This window comes from Castor canadensis, chromosome 9 (assembly GCF_047511655.1).
Source record: "Castor canadensis chromosome 9, mCasCan1.hap1v2, whole genome shotgun sequence".
Lineage (NCBI taxonomy): Eukaryota > Metazoa > Chordata > Mammalia > Rodentia > Castoridae > Castor > Castor canadensis.
The window spans coordinates 18,437,501-18,456,432 of NC_133394.1; the positions used below are offsets into that span (position 1 = coordinate 18,437,501).

Here is an 18,932-nt window from a genome sequence, read left to right on the forward strand (position 1 = left end):
TTATGCTAAGTGAAGAACAAAGTACACTGTGTTATTTCCATTTATTACAACCATGTCCATAATTTACAAGCTGATTATGCAAGCCTCATACAAGGGAAATCAGAGAAGAGTTAACCACAGTCAAAGAATGGTGAGCCAGCATACATTTTACCAACTACATTTTCTTATATAGCAACCTAAAAAGGAACATCGATATCTACAAGTTCACCATAATATGGTTCATATTGAAAAGAGCTATTCTTATTCTAAGATTAATTATATAAAAGCCATTAGATAGTAACCAGGTGTTCTAAGTAAGTGAGAGTTGAATGTGACACAGAGCTAAACATAATGACAAAAATCAACATGGAGACAATGTGTTTTGCTACATGCTGCTTTTAACAAAATACAAGTTATGAGAGTTATGAAGTTTAGAGAGAAAAATATTAATTTGTCAATATTAGTTTTTTTTAATGACACATACTTTCTTGTTGCTCCAAATTAAAAATGTACACAGAAGAAAGTCAAGACTATGCCAGCTAATCTCATTTAGGAAGCAAAAAATGTCTCCATGGAATTTCAGAAATATTAAAATTTCAGCCTTTGCTTTAATAATTTCTGGCTATGTAGTATAATAGAGTTGATGCCTGCCTCTAAACAACTCCATAACAGAAACACTAATTATTTCAGATAAATACATTTCACGTCCATTTATTTTTCCAAGATTTTTTAACAGCAAAATCACTTCAGAAAAACATCATTTTCACAGGTACACTGTGTTATGCAAAGGTATAGCTACCACTAGACAGAATTTTGATCTCAAAAAAATGACCCATGAGACACCTGGCATAAGTTACTGAAAGGTTTTTTATTTTCAAATTGCAAAACTCCTGTTAAGTGAAAATGGAACTTTAAAAAAATTCAACAAATAACATATTCAGCTCCCACAATGTTATATTCCAATTTATTTTGTACCTGATATCAAAATGACCACATCAAACCTGTAATATTAAAGCATCAAGAAACTCTAAACATTCAAGATCTCTCTCTCTCTCTCTGGCTTTTAGATGTCACTTGATGACCACCTTTGCACTTGAAATTAACTGGAATTAAGCACGCAAATATGGTTCATATCATTATTCTTGGTTTTTATTAGCCTCAAAGAGCTGATATGCAACAGCAAAACCCCAAAACGATGTACCCAGATGTATGTAATTCATTTTAAATATATCTTCTCCATATTAGTGAATGCTTATACTAAAAACCGGCAGTTACAATTTCTTTTAATTCAAATTTTTAAGTTTTCCTTTCAAAATATCCAAATTATTTTTACAGGAAAATTTATAAACTAGAATTTTATGTCTGTGAGACTCTTAAGTTTGATTAGAACACAAGTGTAAACAAATTACACTTACACAATATATCTTTTTCTACTTTTTTTATCTCCTAGAAAGAGGTATACAGAAATGAGGAATTAAAACATAATTTTAAATGGAAGACTATAAAACGTTAACGCTATGTGAAAGAACCAAAGCATATTTCTAAGATGTGTAGCATAAAATGTTCCCTGGGGAATTAATTTCACAATTTGTCTGAGTTCTGTATCCTAAAAAATAACTTAGTTATTTTGTTCCCAGGAAGTATTAATTAAGAATAGTATATTCAGTTTGGTTATCTTACAAAGAGATAAATAGGTAGGTTAAAAATTTTTAAAGGTATTGAACTAATTTTATCAACACAGTCCTAAAATTTGCAACATAATTCAAGAAAACAACTTACTATCTTTTCTAATTCTGTGTTAAATCTCCAAAATATAAAATGAAGAATAGTTTTTTTAAATAAAATATTGTTTTGTAGAAATTCCACCAGTTCAGCTAACAAAATAGTTCATGTGAACTGAATCTCTTAACAATTCATAATCTATTAACAATGAATAAATAGATATGAGCAAATTCTCTTTAGGAGTAGTTAAGGGAACTCGAATACTTAGAAAGATCCACAAAGGTACCCATACTGATTTTTCTCCTTCCCCTTTGTTTTATATTCATAGTAGATGACAAAAAATAAAATTAAGTTATTCTGTTCTTCATCTTGCCTTGCTCAGATTCAAAGATCTAAACCTAGGCCATCTATAGAAAATGAGGGCACAAATCCTAAAGATATCCCTTTACCTCACTGAAGAATTTCCCCAGGCTCCATGCTTGTCTGTGAGAATGTTGATAATTTTCTGGATTAGTTGAGTTGCTGTCACATGGTCTCGATATTTAGCTGCTCTTATCAAATGATCACACAACTTCTCCTCTTCTCGTTTGTCTGCAGAATACTGGGCACACAGTGACTTGAATAGAAAAAAAGAAACTTATTAACACTATATGAGCAAAAGAAGCTTTAAAAATGCATCATGAAATAATCTTTAGCATGACTCCAACCAACCAAAACTTTAAAGCTACTTTTATATCCCTCATTTGACTAACAAACTAAGATTTTTGTGATCTGCTGATTTAGTACAATGTCCTCTAAGAATTTACTTCTCTGAAGTCAATGATAAGAAACACTAAGAAGTTGGTAAGACCTAATGGAGATCTGAACAATGAGAAAGTGCCAGTCGTGTAAATAAGGGCCCAGCCTTATAAACAGTGTGAAGGGAGGTTACAAATCATTGGAGACATAGTAAATAAGGAAAAACAACACTCTGAAATTAATTTATAGAGGTAAGTAGGGACAGCATCATTTGCACTCTGGTGAGGAGTTTAGATTTTATTCAGGACTAGAGGCATGGCTCAAGTGGTAGAATGCCTGCCTAGCAAGCAAGAAGCACTGTCAAATCCAAGAGGGTAGCAGGGAGAAATTTCGACAGTGGAACAATGAACCAACTTACACATTAAAATGATCACAATGGCTGCTATTTAGAGTGGATTGTAATAGGACAAGATAAGTGAGGTGAGGCCACTACAGTGGCCCAGAAAGTATTTATAATAGTAAAATGAGCCAGTTCTTAACACCTTTTGAAAATGAACAGTATGGTCTCTTAAAATTGTAGCTAAAATGAACCAGCAGCCTGTGATGGAATAAGAGCAGTGGACAGAGGAGATTTCTGAAAAATCATTCGGAGGCTTTATTATAAAAATAAAATAAAATAAACCAGCAGCTCTAGACTCACCCTACTAAATCAGTATCTGGATTTTAGTAAGATTGCCCAGGTAATGTATATGTACATCAAAGTTTGAAAAGTACTAGCTTAGACATCAATTTTGCCAAAGCACATAGAATGCTTCAGCAATAATCAGATACACCTGGTTATTATTTCTTTCTTTTTGGAATTCAGGTATTTGTGATACTATGTTCATGATGCTTTAATGAAGCTTGAAAGAAAAAACATGAAAACTATATACCAGTCTGGATAGATAGTTATCATAGACAACTCCTACCACATCCCCAGTAACAAAGAAGGGTCTGGATTAGGTAGTCCTAAACCCACCAGGGGCAATAATTACATCCTGACAAACTGGCTCAGGGAAAGTCACTTGACATAATAGTTGTATTACGTAGTAAGTTCAGGGTTGGGTGGATAGTCCACACCTTCTGCATGTACAAAAGAGGAGGGACATACTCCCAGCAGTAGTGAAAGCTCTTTCTGTGTACCATGAGGAAGGCTAGCCTTGAAGATAAAGACCAAACCTTAAGAGAGCAGAACTATGAGAATTATAGAAAAGACAGCCTTTATTCCAAATGGACTCATGAATTTCTGGATCAACTGAATCCTGAAGAACAACCCACCTTCAGACTTTCTATAGGCTCTCTTTTAGACTTTTCTTAAGCCCAGTAAACTCCTGGTCACTGCATGCCAGTATGAATGGGGTATTCTGTTCCTTACACTAAAAGCAACCCAGCAGATATGGTGTATATGTACACGCATAAAGAATCAAATATCTTTGTCTGTGCAATATACTATGTGACAGGAACCAAAGGTTGATTTTAATAATGGAGGAATTTGAGGAGGCAAGTATTCTTGGGTACGGATAAAATAAATCTTTAAAGCAAAGGGGAAGAAGATCAATTTCAAGAGATAAAAAGCAACACAGTTTGACCTAAGTACAAAACATAGGTAAAAATGGCAAAAGACTGAAGAAATTCTGGAATATACAAAGAGGACAGAAAAAGTCACTAAGAATCATGTTTCTATGAATGAACATGGGATGGGAGGCCAAAGCGAAACCAGACTACACGATCACCTTGCTGGCATCTCTTGACAGTCCTGGCAGCTACCTAATGTATCTCTTTAGATCTAAATGTCCTCGTATGCAAATTTCTCAATGCAGAGATTTTGGGCAATCTCTGGGACAGTACTCAAGTCTCTGGGAGATGCATGCGGGTAAAGGCAAATTATTTTATTTAATCTGAATACTACTGAAGAAAAGTCATATTAGAAGTTGGAAGTGTGGTTCAGAGCTCCTGCCTAACAAGCACAAAGTCCTGAGTTCAAACTCCAGAACCACACATACACACACACACACACACACAAATTGAAAGAGGAGAGAGAGACTATATTAGAAAGTAGATTATATCAAATCAAATGCAAATTTCATACTACATCTGTATTTTTAAAAGACCTTAAAAAAAACCAAAGTCTAGTAAAAATATGATTTGAACAAAAAAAGAAGGGAAATGATTTTAAAACCTCTGAAACAGTAGTTTTAGTGCAGATAACTAGCAAATTCTTTCATAATAGAAAAAATGTCACTTGATGTATGATATTTTCAGAGATTCATGCAAGAGTCATTCAACAGATTACCTTCATCTCTAGTCCAATAGACTGAAAAGAACAGCACAGAGGGCAGATCAACATTTATATTTTCAAACTTTCCCTACTATATCCATACTTTGCCTTTTTCTAACTCTACCTGATAAGATGAAATTCAAATTACTGATGGAATTTAGAAAATCGTTGGTTTGTGAACTCCCCTGAGACACCACATGTCTTCATTCTAAATGGTACAAAAAGTAGCCAATAAGACCTTATTGAATAGTCTATTGCTTCTATCTTTTATTAAGTTAAATAAAGTAAGTTAGCTAGAGCAAATTATTTTTGTGAACATCTGACAAGCTATTAAAGTTTGCTTAAAAAGCCCTAATTCTAAAAACAAGGGCTCAAGGTAAACTACATAGTAAAACAGTTTAAAGTGTTCTTTAATGGATCCTCCTTTACAATTTGAAGAGCAACTTTTCATATCTGACATAAAATCTATAGATATAAATCACATTAAAGGACTATTCTTTCCTGATTATCAATCTCTGTCTCTTTGTGAAACATTAGAGTCACATTTGACCTTAAAACATGATAAAAGGAAACCAAACAAGAATGTTTCTTAAAGATATAATGAACTTGTATCTATTTTTTTTTAAATCTTGATAATGTAATTTGAAGGTGTTCCTATCAAACACCAATAATAAACTCTATCATTCAAAGTCAGGTACAAGTGAAGAATATTTGTTTCAAAATCAAATACATGTTACTTATCAGTGGCACACATCTTTGTACGTGTGTATTTGGGTTAGAAGGTTGAATGGAGGTACATCCAGAGACCCTACCCGAAAATGGCATTTATAATAGCATACAGGGCAGAAAAAAATAACAATCAGATTAAAACTTTCATTCAACTTTATTTTAGGCAGAATTTCTTACTTTAAATCAACTTTTCTGTTTTCCTGCTTTAATTACCACATAAACTAGGTAATAAAACATTAAAGTATGAGTACAAAAATATCTGAATCTAAAACTAAAAGAAATAAGCACCATAGGAACTATCAATGTAGTTGTATTTAACTATTGCTAAAGAAACTTAGGATTTGTTACTGTTAAATTAATAAAGGAAATAGAAGATAATTAAATTTCCTTCTTAGAAGAAATTCAGTTACTCACAGAAAAAGATAAAATAATAGCTTAAGAGGAAAACAACTTAGAACGAACATTTGTAATACAAGTATTACACTGGCTCTTTAAATGTAAATGAAGTAGTGGAGCAATACTATACTTAACTCTCCATAGATTTCATGGTTCTATATATCTTTACACTTTGACTTTTGCATGAAAGTTCAGAGAGGACTGGTTTTAAAATTAAGCCACTCATTCTGGTTTCCTGTCATTGATCTGACCACATTTTAGGAAAGGCTTTTTTCTTTACTTTTCTTATATCATCACCATGAAATGGTCATATATTCCAAAATCTCTAATGTTCCCCAGCAACCCATTCCCACAATATCTGTTATCATCAATTTAGGCCTAGCTTTCAATTTCTCATATCTTATCCGGCTGTTTTTCTAAATCTGAGCCCATATTAGTACCTGCAGAGCAATCTCCACTTCTTTAATAAACATCTAAAACTGAACCTGTCACCTTCATCCCAAACATAACATGACATTTGAGAGGAACAGTTTCTATCTACAGTTATCTGTGACCTCTATTTTCCTCACTTCACATCCCATTCACTCCATGTTAGTAAAACTTCTTAATCAGTTGTCATTACTCCTATGTAGATTTCATTAGTTCATAATTCAGGTATAGAATAATCTAATTGGCCTCTTACGAATAGACACAGGATTTTTATTAGGAGTTCTTACTTTGGTATAGCACATATATATTTATATACTGTGTTATCCTTCAAAAAAGTACATGACTGTCAAAATTATGAGACAAAAAAAAGAACTGCATTTTTTATTTTGTTTTATTTTCTAGGGTGTTGGGGATCAAACCTACAGCCTTGAGAATACTAGACAACCTTTCTACAAATGAGCTACTATCCCTTCCCAGTACCACATTTTTAGCTAGAACTTGTGACCTATAATTCAGCCATGTATTAATTGTCTTTCTTTATGCCTGCCTATGCACCCTGTTTTACAGACATATTCAAATCATACCTACTTTCCAAATATCCTCACAGCATTTTATAAGGACAAGGAAATATATTTTTTCTTTTTTAAAAAAAAGTTTGTGGAGAGCTGGGGACTGGTGGCTCACCCCTGTAATCCTAGCTACTTGGGAGGCTGAGATCCAGAGGACCACAGTTCCAGAACAGCCCAGACAAAAAAGTTTGTGAGACCCAATTTCAACAGAAAAAAAGATGGATGAAAAAAGCTGGATGACATGGTACGTGCCTGTAATCCCAGCAACTGCAGGAAGCATAAAATAGGAGGAGCATAATCCAGGACAAATGGGACAATTGCATGGCCCTATCTCCAAAATTACCAGAGCAAAAGGGCTTGAGGTATGACTCACCAGGAAGCAATGAGTTCCCCCTGGGGAGAAAGGGGAGGAAAGTTAGCTATGGAGATGATGGTTGCTAGGACCTGAAGGACAAAAGATAAGGAAGTTACAAAGAGAAAGCAATCTAGAAACTGATATCGTCATGCTTCTTTGGCATAAAGCACCCACGTAATTGGAAGTTAAGCAATTCATCACCATATGACTTATGGGTCAAAGGTGAAATCATAAGAAAAATTAGAAAAAACACTGTAGCATCAGCTAAAGCAGCATATAAAGGAAAATTTATAACTTTAAACATATTAAAAACTACAGTCCTCATATAAATGACTTAACTGTCTAAAATCAAAGTCCTAACCTTCTATGAAAGATAAAAGACAGGAACTAATTAAACAAAATAGTAGCATTCAGCTATATAAAAAATGGCTTGCACATCATGATGAATAAGATGCTGACTTAATATGTGAAAATCTGTAAGTGTATATACCACGTAACAGAAAAAAGGAGAAAAACATATTGTCATATGCAATTTTTAACAAAAAACTTAGGAACATCCAAACCCTTTCATGGTAAAAACATTCTTCAAACTAGGAAGAGAAGACAACTTTTTCTTCAGTCATTAGAAGGAATCTATGAAAACAGTCTGCTAACATGAGTCAAAACAACTACATGCCTCCTCAAGACTGCTTCTCAGTCCTGTAGTGCACAGCCTAATAAGCTCAGTGAGGCAAAAAAAAACAGAAATAGAAAGCAGATGGTCTTCATGTGCAGATGATACATTCAAGTATCTGAAACTACTAAGGCCAATAGGACAACCACCAGAACTCACAGCCAAATTTAACAAGCTTCTCAGATGGCAGGTCAATATACTAAAATCACTGTATTTCTATATATTGACAATAATCAACTGAGGTAAGAAAATGAAGAAATAATACTTGCCTAGCATTCATGATCCATAGCACAGAAAAATAAGAAAAAAGCAAAAGAGAGACAGAGTGAAATGTACAACAGCACTGAAGATATGAGATACTTTGCTATACATTAAAATTTATAGAAACCTATATAAAACATTGCTAAGAGAAGTTAAGAAGGTAAATAAATGGAGAAACGGGTAATGCTTATAGATTTTATAACTCCATATTGTTAAAATGTCTGCTCTCCTCAAAGTGATTTTAAATATTCAACACAATCTTAATCAAAAATTCAACAGGAGTTTTTATGGATATTGAGAAGCTAATTCTAAAACATACATGGAGACAGGAGAGAATAATAATAGAAAAACTACTGTACAAAAGAAAAATAAGTTATAGGATTTTACATTCTTTTTAACCATCCTATAAAACTAGAAATCTTGAGCATTCAAGTTATTAAATAAAGGAAGAATCTTTTTCAACAACTGGTGCTGAAACAATTATACACATGAAAAAAAGAAGAATCTTGTCTTTCATCTCGTATCATACAAAAAAAACCATTTAATTCAAAATGAATTAAAAAAAAAAGCACATAAAAGTGAGTACCATAACACTACCAAAAGAAAGTAAGTCAGAAATTCTTGATGACCCTGGGCTAGGCAATGTTCTTAAATAGGCCATGATAAAAGAAATCATAAATGAAAGAAATCATAGAAAAATTGACAAACTGGATTTCATTAAAATTTATAATACATACTCTAAAAGACACAATTAATGTTATGAAAAAAAAAACCACAAATTGAGAAAAATAATTATACAGATAACTGACAAATGACTTCTTTATAGGATAAAGAACTCTTGCAACTCAGTAAGACAGCCTGATTTAAAAAAAACTGGACAAACTCTGCACATAAGATACACAAATGGTTAGTAAGCACATGGAAGATACTTAGTAAATAGGGAAATGCAAATAAAGATCTCTATAAGCTATCACTATACATATAGCGAGAAAAGAGTTGACACTGAAAGGGTTGACAATGCCAAGAGTTGACAAGTATGTAGAACTGAAACACTCACACCTAACTTGCTGGTCGGAGGGTGAAGTCTACAACTATTTTAGGTAATAGTTTGCCAGGGCTAGGCTATAGCTCAGTGGTACATCACTTGCCTAGCATGCTTGAGGCCCAGGGTTTGACTTCCACCACCACAATTTAAATCAATTGTCAGCTTCTTGTAAGCTTAAATATATACTGTCCTTACAATTGCACCTACTAACTCCACTCCTAGGTATTTCCACACAATGTGTAAGAACATATTTCCACAAAAATAGCTAGTATCAAAACGCCCATAGTGCTTTTAATCATGAGAACCAAACACTGGGAACAACCCAAAATCTACTTATGAGGTAGATAAAGTAATACTACTTAGCAATAAAAAGAAATAAACTGGCATTATATACTACTATGTAGACAAATATAAAAAGTTTTGTGCTGCTCAAAAGAATCCAGACACTAGACTACCTACTGTATGTTTCTATTTACATGAAATTGTACTACAGACAAAAACTACATAAAAGAAATGAAATAAGTAGTTCTACAGAGCTGGATGTGAGTAGATTAAGAGGATCTGACCACAGTGGATCACGGGGAATACTCGAGGACAAAAATTTTGTGTTTTGATTATGATGGCTATACAGGAATATATTTTGTTGAAACTGAACAAACTTGTATACTGAAAGTGGGTATGTTTTGTTGTATGAAAACTATTATATCAAGAAAGTTTATTCAATAAGTTTTAAAACAGTAAACAAGCAAAGCACAAACAGGGAGAAGTAGTTAAAATATTCCTGTCAAAAACTGACTGAGCTTATATCCCTCATAAGTAAATACCTCCTCCATTTCAGAAAAGGAAAGAGAAATAACCAGTAGGAAACTGGGTAAGGGCTGGCAGTGTGGCTGAAGCAATTGCCTAGCAAGTGCGAAGTCCTGAGTTCAAATCCCAGTGCCATAAAAGAGGAGGAGGAGAAGGAAGAGGAGAAGAAACCAGGTAAGAGACAAACAAGTACTTTGCTAGAGTTAAAAAAAACTAGATAACTTATAACAAGTAGTAGAAAAGACAGGATCATTTGTTTTAAAAATTCAAAATAAAAATACAACTACCAGAATTCCAAAATAAAAACCACTGCTGAATTATTGATGAGAATGTGAAATAATAGGAACAGCCAGACAGTGATGTTGGAAGGGGTGCACAATTTTGCAAGATGATATGGCAATATCTATTAGAATTCAAAAATGTAAGTTTTGCAGTCAAGTGGTTCTACCCTACAGAAAAGCATCAGCATGTGCACCGAGTGGTTATGTAAAAGGTTCAATGTGTCATTCATAATAGCTAAACACTAAAATCAATCCAAATACCCAGCAAACAATAGAAGAAATTATGAAAACTAACAGTTTACTTCTAATGGAAGACTGTACAGTACAGTAACAAGAATGGCATAGGAAAATGTAAGAAAATAAATGAATCTTAGAAATATAATACTGAACTAAAAATACTAGAACAAAACATGTATTTTCTGCTTCCATTTGTATAAAAGTTAAGTAATGGTAAAGAAATGACAGTGTTAAAAGAAACACATGATGAGGTGGGGGAGGCAGGTCAACAGTGGTTGCCTCAAGGATTAGAGAGGGAGTGACTGGAGTACAGACAGCATCTCACCATCTTCCTCTCAGTATTAAGAAATGCACGTAAATTAACCACATGAAACCAATTTTCTAGAGTCAGGTGTCTAGAATGATAGGTTTATGAGAATTAGGCTATGAGGCAAATTTTCAGTAAATCTGCGTATCACTGTATAATGAAAATAAATTAAAAAATGTTAAAACCTCAAAAATATAATAGAAGCCTTTCTCCTAATTTAGTAATCGTGTTATTTAAGCAATTTAAGTGTGTCAGTTTCATAAGTTAATGTGTGTGAAACACCGTGCTAGGGATGGAACTAATGGCCAGGCACATGCTAGGCAAGAGTTCTACCACTGAGCTATACTCACAGCCCTTCTTTTCAAACTCTGCAAAAGAAACATACTTGTTTTTAAAAACAAATCATAGTAATCATACAGTTCTCTCGTCGAGCTTCTCCCCATTTAGCCACTTGTTTTCTCTAGGCAGCCACTGTTTACAGTAAGGGCGCTGCTCCTGTCTGTATAAAGTGGAATCAACCTATGTATCACTCCATGTCAGTCATACACTTCTCCCGGCATGGGTTTTTGTTACTGCTGTGTTTGTTTCATTTTGATTTGTTTCACGGAACTGGGGTTTGAACCCAAGGTCTTGTGCTTTCTAGACAAGAGCTCTGTCACTTGAGCCACATCCCCCAATTCTTTTTACTTTAGATTATTTTTTTAGATAGGATCTTGTTTTTCACTTGGGTGGGCATGGAACCATGATCCTCCTATCTAAGTCTCTGGTGAAACCTGGATTACAGAAGTGTACCACCACAGTGTGCTTAATTATTGAGTTAGTCTCACTATTGTTTAGCTCAGGCTTCCCTCCAATTGCAATCTTCCCAATTTCTGTCTCCCAAGAAGCTAGGATTACAGATGTGAGCCACCATGCATGGTCATAGTACTATCTTCGTTATTTTACTTCTACACCAGAGTATCAAATTTATAGTTAACTAAACACAGTTTCTGCTAACCCATTCAGTTATACTACTTCTCAATTTTGTCTCAAAATCATTTCCACTATAAATTGCTAGTCTCACAGGCATCTTTTTAAAAGGGAGATCACCGAATGGACAATAAATGAAGAAGCTTCACTTTTGGAGTTCTTTGTACTTGATCCCTTACTTCACATTTAAAGTCTGACTTCAAAAAAAAAAAATGCTATCTACAGAAACCTTAGATGGACTCCTGAAAAAGACTTAGAAAAATGAAACCTTAAAAACTTGAACAGCAAACAAAAGTCAACCAGTGACAATGTGTGACAGACCACCTTTAATTCTAAAGTGATTTCTCTGTCATGCAATGCTTCAAAGTATTGATTTCTCTAAGCATGAAAAGCCTAAGCCAATGAAACAGATATAGCACCACCCCCAGCCCACTCCATAATAGCATTCAAGGTTAAAACAGGCAGTACACTTAAAGTATCTCTTCCATTTCTTCTTCTTTTAATGGACTCCACCCAAGGTGTTGGAGTCTTATCTCAACAAACTGCAGTATCAATCATTTCAAATGATCAAAAGATTAATATAGGTTTTAATTTTTTACTTTAGCCTTCTGATAATAAAAACTTGTTTTAAAGTACTTAATATAATGTTTGTAGAAATGAACCAACAGTAAGAAAAAAGCTGCAGTTTCACTGACAAGTCAAATCTGCACATCGTATTGTTTGTCAATAAAGCACTCATTAACAATAAAAATTCATAAAAATTTTAGGTAAATGCTTAAAATGCCTTAGAAACAAGAAACTGAATCCTTCAACAATGCCTGTATATACTATGTATTTGTTTGCTAAGTATAATAAAATGCAGATGGCATCCATGTTCAAAATAATAAACACAGAATTTAAACAATAATAGGATTGAATTCAAATATTTTTAAAATCATAATATGATTTTTAAACATAAAACTAGGTTCTCTTAAATTAACAAGGTCTCTTAGGTAAATGATTAAATGTATTTACTAAAACAAATAGGTAAATCCTATTTTTTGTTCAAAAACAAAAAAATCAGAAAAAAAAGGATTAATTTACTCTTATAAAAACCATAATTAACACTTGAGCACAAAATGTAGGGCCGGACAACTTGAGGTTAAATTTTGGCAATGACACACTCATACATTGGGAAGTTATATAAAACTCTGTCATTCAGTTTCCTCACATAAAGAACAACATAATATAATGAGTTTTTCAGAAGGAACAAATAAGAAAAGGCATCAATTGATGAGAACATTGCTGACATGTGGTAACAGCATCTTACATTCGTTAAAGTTTAGTTGTGATGTTACCAGAATACACAGCACAATCCCTTGCTTCCAGCATCTCAGTGTAATTGAGAAAAATCATTACAATGTAAGATAGGAATAATTACATAAAGACTGCTAGAGAGGTATATATACCGGATGGTGGGAGGAGAGAAAAAAAAAAAAACAACTATTCAGAGTCAGGGATTAAAGGGTAAGCAACTGCTCACCACCAAGAAGAGCTAGCTAACTTAAGACAGAAAAAAAACAAAATATAGGCCAGGTCTTGACTCACACCTAATCCCAGCTAATCAGGAGGTGGAGATCAGGAGGACTGTTTGAAGCCACCACAGGCTTGCAACTAACGGCTGGGCATGAGAGCACGCACCTGTCACCCAGTTACACAGGGAAGCAAAATAGGAGGGCTGCAGTGTAGGCAGCCCAGGAATAAAGCTGGGCTTTATTCTCAAAACTAACCAAAGCACAAAGCCCTGAGTTCTAACCACAAAACCAAAAAAAACCCAGCAAAGAGAGGAATGACAGAGAAGACATGCAATTAGCCAGGCATGGTGCTGAGCTGCTGTAATCCTAGTGCTCAAGACAAGAGGCAGAAGGATTGCAAGGTTGAAGACAGTCTGTGCTACAAAAGGGACATTACATTAAAAGATATTATTTTTAAAAAGCCTAAAAAAAGACATTATTATCAGATCCTTGCCTTTTTAAATATTTTGATACATGTTTATATTTTCCTTGAATTTTCTTCATAAAGGAGACATTCCTCCAACACTTTATATAGATTATTTAAAATAGGAAACACTAAATTTTTGTATTTCTCAACTAAATATTGCTCTATGCTAGAACTTAATTCTTATTCAAGTGTATTGCTAACACAGATCATTTCAAAACTACACATCTGATTATCAACTGCCTTTCAGATATTGCTTTTCAAACTACCTGAAGTAAAGGACCCATTTTTGTTCTTACTTTTGAAATCTACCTTAAGTAAGGACTGATGCTTTTGAAATAATCTGGCATTGCTGGATATTCAAGCTATTAAGGTTTCCAAATAAATCTTCAATTTCTGTGCTCACTTCTTTGTGAACTACTAACAGATCATTTGGTCAACAGACCACACTTAACAGCAGTGATATAAAAGACAAGCAGAAGGAAGCTTTTTAATCAACTTAAGTACTACAATCTAACTATGTGATAAAATAACTTGCTTTGTAGAATAAAAAACTTTCTATTAAAATACTTGACTGTAAGGGCTTAACTTTTTCCCCATTTTTATTAGCATATGTTAGTTGTATACCATGGTTTCACTGCCATGTTTTTATATATGCATACAATGTATCCTAATCAAACCCGTCCCCTTGATCACTCCTAATCATCCTCCCTATCTATCATCAAACATCTTTCATTAAATGACAAAAGTGTTCAATACAAAGTACATAAAGGAATGTGGCAGCCGGGTGCCAGTGGTTCACACCTGTAATCCTAGCTACTCAGGAAGCAGAGATCAGGAGGATAATGGTCAAAGCCAGCCCAGGCAAATAGTTCCTTAAGACCCTATTTCGAAAAACCTTTCACAAAAATAGGGCTGGTGGAGTGGGTAAAGGTGAAGGTCCTGAGTTTAAGCCCCAGTACCACAAAAAAAAAAAAAGGAACATGGCAAGACAAAGGGGTGCATTAATCACTAATGGAGAACTGTCACAGGAATAAGAATTTTATCATTTGTAACTTCAAAAGTTATCCTTGACTTTGATCATCCCTCTCTCATAGTTTTAAGGATGAGGTGAGCAACTAGAGATTACATATATATAAGGAGAAAAAAAGAGAGAAGAATGAAGAAGAAAATGCAAAGAGGAATGCATAAATGAAAGTTTCTTCTAAAAGTATTGTACACTGTTCCATAATTACAAGTTTACCTTGAAAGTTATTAAGAAAAGAACTTCTACATTTGTACTGTACTTTAGGCACTAAATAAAAGATAAAATGGTGAGTTCAATTTAGTCATGGGAAAAATAATGAACTGGATAAAGGGTAGAAAAAAGCTTAGGCTTATTTTGCATTCTACCAACTTTACATGCACATAGGAAAAACCATAAAATCAGTAGGAAAATATAAGCAGAACATAAATTCAAGGTTTAGTTTAAATAATGTACAAGAGAATGAGAAGAAAACATCAAGATAATTATATAGATTGAGACTCCACTAAATACTACTATTTTACTTCTTGTATTTCAGATAGATTTACTATCTACATTTTCAGATTTCAGACTAGAATTAATGACATGCAAGGAGACCCTATTAGAAGAAATTAAATGAACTATCCTATCCAACACTACATAGTTAGTTTTGGAAGCCAGGACTTGACTCCTAGCATGCATAATCCAAAATCTGTTTTTTCTATGATATACAACAGATTCCAAAAATAATCTTAAAATATGTGTGTAATTAAATATTTTAAATTAATGCTCTTAAGTCTTGTAAGATAAAAGCTACAAAATAAAGATATGTTTAGCAAGAGAAAGTAGATTGCAGGATATTTAAAGTTTTTACTCGTCATCTCAAGAAGCAACATTTAGTCCTTGGAAAACCTAAGCATTATACAAGATGATAAAATTATAAGTTCAGCAATTAATTTTCATAGCAATTTAAATCTCTCCCTTTATATCAACAAAGGCTCACTAAGAAAAACAGCAGCAATCTAGTAAGTAACGCAAAGAAATATAAAGATTATGACTTCTTATTTTCCACCTTTACAAGGACGTAAAAACAAATAATTTTGAACAAAATATTATCTTATTATTTAAAAACATCTAGGAGTTGGGGAGTGGCTCAAGTGGTAGAGCACCTGCCTAGCAAGCATGAAGCCTTGAGTTCAAATCCCAGTACCACAAAAAGTAAAATAAGTAAATACATAAAAATACATGTGGAAACAATACAGCATGGTGATTAAAACATCTAGAAGGCTAGGGCTTGGCTCAAGTGATAGCGTACCTGCCTACCAAGTACAAAGCCCTGAGTTCAAACCCAAGTACTGCCAAAACAAACAAACAAAAAGAACAAAATGTAAACATAAAAAAATAAATCAAGTACCTCACATGAAAAAAAACTGAATCATCAAATTTATGTTAGCCAAATATGGAAACCTTCACCAATCTTAAATTAGGTCTTCTGTTACTGATAATTACCATTCATTCACCTATTCTTTATTAAGAGCTTCCTATGTCCTAACCCTATAATTGGTATTGAAATTAAAATAAGAAACAGATTTTCTTATATAACAGTCAATATCTAAGATTCATTTTCTTGAATAGAAACCAGTAATTTCAAAACATTTTTTATAATGATTAGAAGTAAATCCCCAGGAATCCAACAAGAATATAATCCAGAAATTGAAAATGTAGTATCTACCACAAAAGAAATGTCAATGAAAAAAGGTCAGCCTCTAACTACTTCCCCCACCTGACTGCAGTGAGAAGCCATGCATGCAAACCACAGACTCTGACATAAGACACTATTCAGCAAGAGTCCATCAACCTCTGAAAATCACATGTCAAATTTTGGTGTTGTATTGGAATGAATTTCTCAATGTCAGATTCTCAAAAAGAGTCCACATACATTTAAAAACTATAATTAAACACTGACTCAAAATATAAAATACAGAACATTTTACATAATATAATTCCATTTTCATTTATATATATAAAATATACATACGTATACATTTACAATAAAAACTCTGAAAGATTAAATATGAACCCTTTATTTTGTGATGCATGCTGACAGGACTGGCAAATGATCTCTTCAAGTCACATAATTCTTTAAGAAGTATTTCTTTTTCTTTTTTTTTTTCTACTGATCTGAGTGAAATTTTTTTTATTAAGTCAGGGCTTCCCAGGTTAACCTTCTGGAAGGTATTTCAATTCTATTTAGAGAATTTTTGTTTTGATTTACATAATAATGTAACTAAATCAATAAAAATAGTTTTGGAGCTATCCTGATTACAAATGTGTAGCAGCATTGCAAATACTTACAGCCCTTACACAACAAATCAATTACATATTAAGTCCAAAGTGGCAACACATAAATCAGTTAATTCATATTTTGGGGAATTGTGAGAGAGAGTTTAACTTTTAATGGACAATTACAGCCTTCAGTTGATTTATTCTACTACTGATAATGACAAAACATCCCATTATGAATAAAAATAATTTTTACAGAAAAAAGACCTCAATGTTGACTTTATAAATATATACAATATTAAAACATTAAGGAGACACAAGCAAAAACTGTTTTTTGAGCCAGAGAAACTGAATCTAACATAATATAAATTTTATTGTAATTCTAAGTAAAAAATTGAAAGGCAAGGGGGAGAAAAGCAGGCGTGAGCCACAGGCGCCTGGCACAGTTTTGACAAAAGGAATAAGAAATGGAACAGGACTATGAAACTGAAAGGCAAACTATGAGAAATAACCTAATTAACAGGTAAAAAAGGCAAGCAAAAAATGAATTTCAAATGGAAGGATCTGACATTAATGTCAAATACTACAGCATCAAGAAAAATGAACAAAGAAAAAGAACTACTAGACAGTGTAATTATTAGTTCGTTAATGATACTGAACAGAGTAATTTTAACCTGTTTGTCCTAAGATTGGAGTATAATGTCAGATTGTAAGACACCAAAAAATAGAAAGGGGTGAGAAAATAAAGACATCATTCTAGTAAAAAGTATGACAGAATGAAAAGGCAAGAGTGAAAACAGAAGCCTGAGAATCCTAACAGCATTTAAACAAGACTTTCAAAACCCAGCATCAGATAATTACACAGAGGCATAAATACATTCATGCTGAGAAGCTACAACACATTTTCAAAAAGGTCACCTGAGAGAAAGAAAAATATTTCTATCGTATTAAATAATCTCATCAAAATAACACTTTTGTTAAAATCACAGAGGGTAGTCAAAATTATAAAAATTACTAAAGATGTCAAGCAAAAGTAAAAAGGACTTTTTAATCAAAACTAGTCTTAACAGTAAGCAGCCTATTTTATGCTTGATGACGGTCTGGACCTACAAGTTTGTGGTGTTCTGGAAACAGGTATCAAAGCGAATATCACACATAACAGGCACATCATCTAAGGATCTTTTTCACATTAAGAATCCTATTAGAAAGAAAACAGTAAAAGGTAATTGAATTCGCCTCAGTTATCTTCATCTCTGTCAGCTCCTGCTACAATAACTTACTCTCCAAAGCAGAGATAACTCAATTCTGTCCAGCAAGCATATGTTATGAATCTCCAAAGCAAACTTGTCTAAATCATTTCCATCTTCTATCAAGGTTGGCTGTGGATATGAACTCTGACAGAAAGCAAACAAATTTATTTTTATCTTTTCAATAACTCACTTCTTCATGCTTTGATGGAAGAAATCATGAGATAAATATATAGTCTGCAGCTATTCTCTTGTTTAAAAGTCAGCTGAAATGGTTTCCATGGCTTAAATAAAAAGACTTAATGAATCATTCTTCTTAAACACAAAGAAAATGGTATCAATGAATTGTAAACTTGGGGAACTACCTCAAATTTCAACTTGTTTCTATTATTATCTCTAATGGTTTAAGAACAAATAAGAAAATACTATAGATTGTACTTATTAAGATTTCACAAACACAATTTCAACCACTTCATACTGAATAGATTTATAGTGAAATAAGTACTGGAAAATGAAATACTAGAAAAATTTTTCTCAAAAGCAAGTTCTCAGAAGAAAGTGTATTTACTACCTGTGTCCTAAACCAATTGGCATTTTTTAAATGAAAT

The 18,932-nt window shown here is 33.2% G+C and overlaps 1 protein-coding gene and 1 non-coding gene across 8 annotated transcripts in view; one reads left to right on the top strand and one right to left on the bottom strand.

Annotated features, from left to right (window-relative positions):
* Positions 1-18,932, bottom strand: part of Lrba (LPS responsive beige-like anchor protein) — a 615,537-nt gene that overhangs the window by 349,910 nt on the left and 246,695 nt on the right. For all 7 annotated transcript variants that reach the window (XM_074041265.1, XM_074041269.1, XM_074041267.1 and 4 more), the window contains one exon: positions 2,151-2,317. In XM_074041265.1, the coding sequence (XP_073897366.1) occupies positions 2,151-2,317 (167 nt within the window). The remainder of the gene's footprint in view (positions 1-2,150; positions 2,318-18,932) is intronic.
* On the top strand, positions 3,035-3,094 carry LOC141411288 (small nucleolar RNA SNORD75). The gene has a single exon (XR_012436079.1). It is a non-coding gene; the product is annotated as a small nucleolar RNA SNORD75 (small nucleolar RNA).